General features: G+C 35.0%; 2 protein-coding genes across 2 annotated transcripts; one reads left to right on the forward strand and one right to left on the reverse strand.

The window, feature by feature from the left end:
• The first annotated feature begins 195 nt into the window (after positions 1–195).
• Positions 196–799, forward strand: LOC131954301 (uncharacterized protein C9orf85 homolog). Its single transcript, XM_059317884.1, has one exon. The coding sequence runs from the start codon at positions 232–234 to the stop codon at positions 763–765; it is 534 nt and encodes a 177-aa protein (XP_059173867.1). The 5' UTR covers positions 196–231; the 3' UTR covers positions 766–799.
• A 2,462-nt stretch (positions 800–3,261) lies between these two features.
• On the reverse strand, positions 3,262–8,085 carry LOC131954267 (uncharacterized). Its single transcript, XM_059317849.1, has 6 exons — positions 7,923–8,085; positions 6,959–7,119; positions 5,949–6,079; positions 4,224–4,368; positions 3,922–4,037; positions 3,262–3,359 (listed from the first exon to the last, which is right to left on the reverse strand). The coding sequence occupies exons 1-6, from the start codon at positions 8,005–8,007 to the stop codon at positions 3,308–3,310; spliced, it is 690 nt and encodes a 229-aa protein (XP_059173832.1). The 5' UTR covers positions 8,008–8,085; the 3' UTR covers positions 3,262–3,307.
• Between the last annotated feature and the right edge of the window lie 1,784 nt (positions 8,086–9,869).

Here is a 9,869-nt window from a genome sequence, read left to right on the forward strand (position 1 = left end):
AGCATATTATAAAATAAAGCTTTTGAAATGTATTAATCCATTATGTATAAATTTAGTTTAAAAAAACGCAAGAGACGAAAATGAATAATGGAAACCTTAAGCAATAAAAAGCGAGCAACAGATAAAATGAACTGGTTTGCTTGCCACATTGACACATTTTCGTCAGTCGAACGTTTTGAAACAATTAATTCACGATGGTGTTGTCACAATTCTAAACTAAAAAATAAGAAAATGAGCTCACAACGTGGCAATGTTTCTCGCACACGAAAACAGAAATATCAGAATAACAGAGCCTTCAAAAATGATATGCATGATAAATCTGATAAAACAAAACTCATCAACAACTTGAATTTTGAAGGCATTTGTCTACGCTGTAAGGATATAATTCAATGGAAAATAAAGTACAAAAAATACAAACCATTATCCCAGCCTGCTACATGTGTCAGATGTCACAACAAAACTGTGAAGAGAGCTTATTACACAGTGTGTCAGCCTTGTGCAACCCAAGTTAAAGTTTGTGCTAAATGTAATACCAAACAAGATAGTATAATACAGGTGGGGCAGAGTGAGGAAGAAAAGAAAGCCCAAGAAGAGCAATTAAAATTTGAAGTTCAGCACTTAAAGGAAAGGCAGAGAAGAACTTTATATCGACATATTGAGAAGGGAGAGAATCCTGAAGATGTTCTTGGGGCAACTGCTTTCAAAGATGATTTGGATGATGATGAAGAAGAAGATGATGAAGACAGTAGTGATGAAGATTTTTAGCTATTATTTACAATAAAACTATACAGTCATTAAAAAAAAAAAAAAAAAAATTCACGCCCCTAAAGATTAAATGTACCTTCGCGGCAACACATCACTTTAAATTATCGCTCATTTAGAAAATGTAACAAAAAAAATTTCTTACGGATTAATTTATACCTAAAATGTATTATGGAACTACGCTTAGCCTAAGAAAAAAAGGCAAGAGTGGTTGTCAAGAACCCTAGTACTGGGAAAAGATTTTTGGTCGAATTTGTCGTTGTTGAGAATGATATGATTGCCTTGCTGTGTTAAAAATACCAGAGAACATGAGACTAATCACAATAAATTATGATAATTTTGAAAGTGTACTTAAGATTGCTGATCGTTTTGTGGATTAAACTGTGAATAAGTCTATGGATAAGCTAAGAAAGAAAGATTCTGGTGCAGTTGCCCATGTGACAATGGTCAGGGTGGTATACCTGGCATACTGAATCTGGAAGTGAATCCTATGGTGGCTGCTGGTACATGCTCGTACGTAGATGCAGAGGCGTAGCGAGAAGGGGGGGGGGGCGGGGGTGCGGACCGCACCCGGTGACACCATTTAGGGGGGGGGGGGTGACACCAAAGCTAAAAATAGCAAAATATATAGAGAAAAACTTGAGATGGGTGCAATTCGAAAGTTTGAGGGGGTGCAAATCGAAAGTTGTAGGGGAGGGGGTGCAAATCAAAAGTTAGAGGTGGGGTGCAAATCGAAAATTTGAAAGTTTTCCCCGGGAAGGGTTGCTACTCCTCTGGGTGAGACACCATTAAGTGCCGCAATGGGTGACACCCGACCTCGCTACGCCACTGCATAGATGCAATAAAACCTATTGACGTGGTGAGCCGAAAGGTGATTGCAGGAGAGCTGTGAAGAGTCCATAAGGCACTGAAGCGGAAGCAAGTTAATATCCCTGTCGTAGGGACCAGAGAACCAAAACTACGGTGGTCTGAAAAACATAATGGGTCATTCGCTGCTATTCAGAAAATAATGACCAAGGCCCTGGTACGTGCATTTGGTGGTCCAAATCAAGAAACAATACAATTTGGTGCTAGCCAAAAGTGTTTTAGTTCTGTGAAAATGCAGAATGATGAACCGGTTAGCAACAATAGATCGAAAGTTGCGTACGACAAAAAATTCATAAAAAATGTTTTAATAACAAGCTTTTATGTATTTATGCACTAAAAAGTAGAAAATAAATGAGTTTCTTTAAATATATAGTAATATAATACACTACTACTTATATAATTATAAAGAAAGGCGTGGGTCTCTTCCTAAACATAAGTAAAGGTATCCAATAGATACTAAAGTGAACCACGCTTTTCTTTATAGTTATATAAATAGTAGTGTATTAAATTACTATATATTTAAAGAAACTCATACATTTTCTACATTTTAGTGCATTAGTACATACAAGCTTGTTATTAAAACATTTTTTATGAAGTTTTTTTTAATTACTTATTAAACTTTTTCTGAATAGAATCGCGTAGAAAAAAAGAATTGCGCACCACGTGAACGCCAAACAAAATGTTTATTATAGTGTGAAATATTATTAGTACTTAATAATTTCACATGCGTTTCTCGAGAAGTCGGAAATAGCGTAAACTACTACCTCCGGTCAACGGAAATTACTCAAAATTTTACTTATATGTAAAGCTTTATTTATCTATCTGAAATAGTACTCAAGTTATAGGTTTTTGAAAATTGCAAGAAGAAAAAGTTCCACTTCCGGTTATCGGAAATCGCCGAAAAGTTGATACAGATCTACAAATATAATACTTATGCATGAAACTTCATTAACTTAGCTGTAACGGTACTCAAGCTATCTCTCTCTCTCTCTCTCTCTCTCTCTCTCTTTCACTCTTTCTCTCTCTCTCTCTCTCTCTCTCTCACACACACACACACACACACACACACACACACACACACACAGAAAGACATACGGACAAGATTTCAAAACTATGTTTTTTCCGTCTCAGGAAGGGGTACAACGTTGAGATTTGCAAAAATATCGATTTGTTTTTACAAAACTTTATCTATACTTTCTAAACAAAAAAGTAAAAAAGGGAGGATGTTACATTATTTTTTAGGGATTGTTACGTCCCTTGTATTATGTATATTATGTTGCGTCCCTTGAGCGTTCACTGTTGTAATACGTGGTGTGTTGTTAATGTACCTGAAAATTAGTTCTCTGTAAGCAGAGCTAGAGACAATTCAAATATTCTAGGCTGTTCTAGTGTAAGAAAGTTTCCAAGTTAACTGAAGAACTGTGTTTGTTGAAGTATTATAGCAGTTACTTGAATAGGTCGGTCGTAATTCTGGTAAATGCTTTTTATAAGATTTACCAAGATATGTTTTTATAAATAATAATACAGCAACTCTATAACCAAAATAACAAAACTACAATGTAAAGACAAAAAAAAGCCTAATTGCATAACGTTTTATTGACAAAACGAAAATTCAATTCAAAATATTTTACTTGTTAATGTCAAAACTTTTATTATAGTTATCTGCGTGAACGTTTGTCTAACAGGCCACTTTGTCATTGGCTTCATTCAGGTATGATGGGAAAGGATACCTATAGGAAACAAATTGAACAAGTTAGCTTATTCGCACTATATTCCTATAAATTCAATTTCTATATATTCATTATGTATTTCTAAATATTTCTATATTCGTATATATTCATTATGTATATTTAAGTTCGATTTTATTTCCAACGTGAAATACACATTTGGCATAGGCCTACCAATGGTTACTTACACTAAAATAGTATCTCATACCAACAAACCAAAAGTTCAATAACATCTAAATACTGCTCATACCGCATGTTAGAAAAAAAAAAACAAGTTTAGTTCTAATTCAAATAAAACTGATATTCTGATGCAGAGTCCCAATAAATGTTTTCCCTTTTTCTCTTTCGCTTGTAACAATGACCTAATAGTAAAGTTTCCCTTTCAAGTCTGACGGTCTATGGGGCAAGTGATGTAGAGTTCAGTTCACCTAACAGTAAATTAAATTTCTGTAACAATTATATAGGCCTAATTAATTGCATATTTAACCCATGTCCCTTTTTATATATAGCTTACATGTCTCGTGTAAGTTTCCTTAAATCCTTCTGAGTAAAATAAAAATCTTACCTCGTCCCTTCTCTGGTGAAAACCACTGGAATGGGAGAGTACTCGGTTTGATCAGAATCTGTAGCAGTTCCCACCACGGAGTTACATGAGTAGGTCAGTCGGAAATTGGGCACAATCTGGACAACGATATAATTTTATATCATGATATTTACCAATGTTATTTTTATCGGCTTTTTAGTGAGTAACGTCTAAATAATATTTTTTTTCAGAATGTATGCCTTTAATCACTTCTCGAAAGTTTCTATATTATTATAGATGATCTGCATCAAAATAGATTTCTTAAGTTAAAGCACAATCCTTACCCCGTTGTCATTGACGGTACAGTCAGGCCAGAGGGCTGTGAAGGTTTGTGTTCCTTTACGCTGAAACTTGACCTTACACTCCTCTCTTGTTGTCAAGTCACTTGCGGTCAACTTCTTGACTTGGTCAATTGAGAACGGTTTAGATCTAAGTGATAAAAAAATTTTAAACGAATTATTTTAATCATAATATTAATTAACCTTCTAAGGATATATATATATATATATATATATATATATATATATATATATATATATATATATATATATATATATATATATATATATATATATGTAGTTTAAAATGGAAAAAACATCATTATATATTCTTTAAGCATCTTTCTTAAAAAGATAACGAATTATGGTCATTATATATATATATATATATATATATATATATATATATATATATATATATATATATATATATATATATATATATATATATAGATATATATATATATATATATATATGTATATATATAAATGAAAGTTTGTCTCTCTGTCCGTCCGTCCGTCTGTCCGTCCGTCCGTCTGTCTGTCCGTTCGTCTGTCTGTCTGTTTGTCCGTCTGTCTATCTGTCTATCTGTCTGTCCATCCTGTATGCATTACTACATCTTGCATCTGATCGTCACGATACTATGAGAAATTTTTGAGAATACTCTTGGCGAGGTTGTTTTTTTTGTATACAATTTCGCAGGGGTAGCGCGCCCCTTGTGGGATACAATTTGGCGCCTCGGGCCCCAGTGAGTCTTTACATTTGTTTTCAAGCGATACACCATGGTTACGATGTTCTACTAAAAATCTTTAACTAAATCTAATTAGGCGCGTGCTCCAGCACCAGGCACAGTGTGATTTGGCGTCCATGCCTTCCTATGAGCACCTAAGTTAGTTTTAAAGAGCATTTTGAAATAGGGACACGGTTGTACATTGGCCATTTAAAAAAAAAAAATAAGAGCATTGCAATTAAAAGCAATTGAGGAATAAAAACATAGCAGAAACATAGCATTCAAAGATTTGGAATAAAATATGATATTATGTTATAATACAAAATGAGATAAAATGAGAATATAATAGATGAATGAGAAATGTTGTATTGAGTCAGTTCAGGATGTCATTAAATAATTGTAGTTTTAGTCTAGATTTGAATATATTTTCAGATATAGATAGTTTTATTTTATTATTGAGATTTTTCCACAAATTAGAATCAGAGTAGGCTAAGCTATGTTTTTGGGAAAAAAAGTTGTATACTGGATGGGTAAGTTAAGATGACGATAAGTAAGATAAGGGGCTGATAAGTAAGAAGGGGCTTTTTCGTGAAATATTTTATATTACGAATTTGCTTTACTTTATGTTATTGTTTACGTATCGGAAGTATATAAGCTATAATAAAAGAATCCAAACTACTAGACAAGCCATTAACTAGTTTTAACGTTCTTTTGTATAATGACAGTAGAGGACGCTGTTTTGTTATAAAGCCGCCTGTCCACACTACAGTGTGCCAAACTTGCGCCATAACAACTGTAATCTAAAATACATAAATCCTGCTTTGTTTACGTTTAAATAACACAGTTGTAGAATACAAGGTCATTCGTCCAAAACTACACGATAGAAAAAGCATTAATGAAATACCATAAAATAATTCATCAGCCGTTCTTCTGAGACCGCAGCAAGACGCGGGTACGGATGATACACGCACACACGCATACGCGCAGTCAGTGAACGCACCTATCATTGGGAGGAGACGTGATGTTGTAAGGCTGCAGGTAGATCTCCCCTTTCTGGTCTTCCCATACTACCAAGATCAGACGTCGACGTAGGTGGTGTTCAAAGTACTCCTCGGTAAAATATGTCACCGCCTGTCATGTAATTGAGCATTGAAATACTATTATATTATTTTTTTCTCTTTTTAAATTCAATACTTCTAATACTCTGCTTGACAAAAGTCGTTTAGTGAAATATAAAGTACTTAACTATATTATTTAATATTTTAAAAAACTTACAGTAAAAAAAAACAAATGTATTCATTGAGTAACAAAACATGAAACTTATATGACAATGACAAGATACTGGAATATTTTAACACGACACTTACATGACGCTGGCATGACACTGACTTGACACAAACATGACACTGACAAGACACTGACTTGACACAAACATGACACTGACAAGACACTGACATGACACTGACATGACACTGACGAGACACTGACATGACACTGACATGACACTGACATGACACTGACGAGACACTTACATGACACTGACATGACACTGACGAGACACTTACATGACGCTGACATGACACTGACTTGACACAAACATGACACTGACAAGACACTGACATGACACTGACATGACACTGACGAGACACTGACATGACACTGACATGACACTGACATGACACTGACGAGACACTGACATGACACTGACATGACACTGACGACACTGACATGACACTGACATGACACTGACGAGACACTGACATGACACTGATATGACACTGACATGACACTGACATGACACCGACATGACACTGACATGACACTGACATGACACAGACATGACATTGACATGACACTGACATGACACTGACATGACACTGACATGACACTGACATGACATTGACATGACACTGACATGACACTGACACGACACTGACATGACACTGGCATGACACTGACATAACACTGACATGACACTGACATGAAACTGACGTTACATAAAATCCTTACCGGTGCCATGGCTGGAATCTCGACTGGGATATTATAAAAGTAAACAGTAGAAGGTATCTCCAGATCAGGATCATCCATGGCCTTGAAAGCATTGACTACCCGATGGTCAGAAAAGTTGCCGTTCAAAAGGTTCAGAAGTTTTAAAAAGGCATCAGAATAAACTGGAAAAAAAAGGTTCAAATCTATTAAAATCATCGTACATGCAACTAAAATTTTGCTGTGAGATATTTTGTCTGAGATATTTAGTCTGATATAATTTGTCCATGATATCATTTGTCCTGATATATTTTGTCCTGGTATCTTTTGTCCGTGAAATCATTTGTCCTTGAGATCATTTGTCCTGAGATCATTTGTCCTGAGATCATTTGTCCTGAGATATTTTGTCTGAGATAATTTGTCTGAGATCATTTGTCCTAAGATCATTTGTCATGGAACCCTGGGTAGTCTAGTTTTAAAAACAACAAATATACCATTGAACAACCGATTTTTAACGGAATCATTTAAGTCTCTTAATCAGTCTGTGCATTTAATATGGTGCTGTGTTTGAATAATTGATATAATTTGGTTTTAATTTTTCTAATAGGTATTGGCAGCCTATGTTACTTTAAATGTGTCGTATTTTTATCTATTTAGTTATTTATTCCCTTTGTCACTAATATATTTCAACGTGTAGTTTTCACCAATAACTATTTTAAAATTATATTTTTCAAAACAAGTATAACATTAAAATTATATTGGCCTATAATTCACGTGAAACGGATACGCATGCCTAGTGAAAAAAAATAAAACACAAACTTAGAAACGAAAGACTATATGTGTGAATGTTCGCGATTGGAGCATAATTTTCCTTATAACTGAAAAATAAAACTATCGATGGTTATTACATTGCAAACGCTCAAATGTTACATTAAAACTAATAATACCAAACAATAATGAATAATTCGAGAATAATTTTCACAATTACCTGTAGTTGCCAAATTTTTGTCGTCTGCTGAACTGGTACTACACGTCATCAATAGCAAAATTGTTAGACACCAAAGGGACGTCATCCTTGTCAGATATCTTGTTGTTGGAAGGGGAACCTGTAGCGTGTAGGTTCAGAATACCAAGTTGAAAACAACTAAAAATGATGATCATATATAGTGTTTATGTCAAAACTCACTAACGTAAAATGATGGTATCCATAAAGGGTCTGATACAGAATTTACATAGATGGCTTGATAAGATTCTCAAAATATCTTTTTGATGTTATGCTAAATATATGTAACAGCTTTCTCTTTAGTATGTGACTAGCAGAGCGCACGCGCTGCGCTGTGCGGAGGTGGCGGTAGCGTGAACCTCATATTTCAAAAATAATTAAACCAAACGTCAAAAAGGAATCCGGACAAAAGGCCGACATGGACAAAAGGCCGACAAGACAAAAGGCCGACAAGACAAAAGGCCGACAGACAAAAGGCCGACATCCAAAAGGTCGACAAGACAAAAGGCCGACTCCTAAAAGGCCGACATCCAAAAGGCCGACAAGACAAAAGGCCGACAAGTTTTATTAAACAACAAACTACAATTACAGGTCCATATACAGGGAAGTCACAGGGGCAAGTTTACACATGTGCCCTACTAATTTTAACAATATAAACATTAAGAAAGAAAATATGTACAATTCCAAGTGCACAAAGATAATCTGCACTAAAAATGTTGAATGTTTTAAACATGGTGCCTCCAGGTGCAGTTCGTATCCCCGCCCCATGATGTAACTGTTCGTACTAATAGCCCAGAGATATTTAACTAGTAATGTTATAAGCTGTTGCTAATGTAGTAAAAGGCATCACAACAAATTGATTTTAGTTTAATAAAAGTTTGGTGACTAGACTGCACTGTAGTAACTTTGTTACATTTTTTCTTATGTCATATGTCAACTTGCCCCACCTACTCCCGACACACCTTCAACGATTTAAACGGCATATTTTAACGTTTATTGCGTTGTACGGGAGTTGAATATAACATATTTTGTGTTTATACAACATGTAGGCATAATTGTATTTTGTTGATTAATATTAATTGCAATGTTTCTCTATAACAAAAACAAAAAAAACTAATCAATTTTGGCGCACAGGTATCACAATCACAACAGAATTAATGAATCCAACGAATATAGTATACACTTTTTTTTTCACGCAATTCGCAATGGACGAAACTAAAATATAATTCAAAGTTTGTTGATTATTTAACCTGTAGTCCAGTCAAGGCAAGTGATCGTTCTACTTCATTCGGTTTCTTTGATTTCTTTGCTAAATATGGTGGTAACGCCACCTTTCTTGTTATCCTTTGTACACTCCCGTCATCCCTAGTCGCATGGACCCCATTGTTCACCTTATTAAGATCGCAACTAGCATTGTCTCTTGGCGTTCCACCTTGTTGCATGTTGGCGATGATGCGACGGCATTTGACTTGGTTCTTTGATGATTGTCTCACCTCGTTGACATAGAAGGAGCAATAAAAGACAGTATTGACAGCATTTCTTAATATTTAGGTGTTGATGCTTTGTGTTTAAGACACTCCCGTAATCTTCAGTCACTTGGAACCGATGGTTCACCATATAAGGATAGCAACTAGCATCGTCTCCTCTCCAGAACGTTTCACCTTATTTCGATAGTTGTCAAGATAGCAGCAATGCAGTAACATATATTTTGAGGTATTAGTATTTTTTATGCTTGTCGGCCTTATGGTTTGTCGGCCTTATGGTCTGTCGGCCTTACGATCTGTCTGTTTAATTCTATTTTTATCTTAAAAACAATGACGCCATTAGAGCTGTGTACTTTCCGTACTTTAAACATGTGACATGAGACGTAATTGTTTTTTAAATACTTGTATTTTCTCTAGAGTATTCTTGTCACAACCATAAACACTTCCT

This window comes from Physella acuta, unplaced genomic scaffold (assembly GCF_028476545.2).
Source record: "Physella acuta isolate Inbredline_101_S28 unplaced genomic scaffold, ASM2847654v3 ptg000988l, whole genome shotgun sequence".
In the NCBI taxonomy this organism is placed as follows: domain Eukaryota; kingdom Metazoa; phylum Mollusca; class Gastropoda; family Physidae; genus Physella; species Physella acuta.

Coding starts and splice junctions, on each gene's coding strand:
- LOC131954301 (XM_059317884.1), top strand. CDS start 232: ATGAGCTCACAACGTGGCAATGTTTCTCGCACACGAAAACAGAAATAT.
- LOC131954267 (XM_059317849.1), bottom strand. CDS start 8,007: ATGACGTCCCTTTGGTGTCTAACAATTTTGCTATTGATGACGTGTAGT. Junction 6,080..6,958: donor AGATTCCAGCCATGGCACCG/GTAAGGATTTTA, acceptor ATTACATGACAG/GCGGTGACATATTTTACCGA. Junction 3,360..3,921: donor TTCACCAGAGAAGGGACGAG/GTAAGATTTTTA, acceptor TGTTTCCTATAG/GTATCCTTTCCCATCATACC.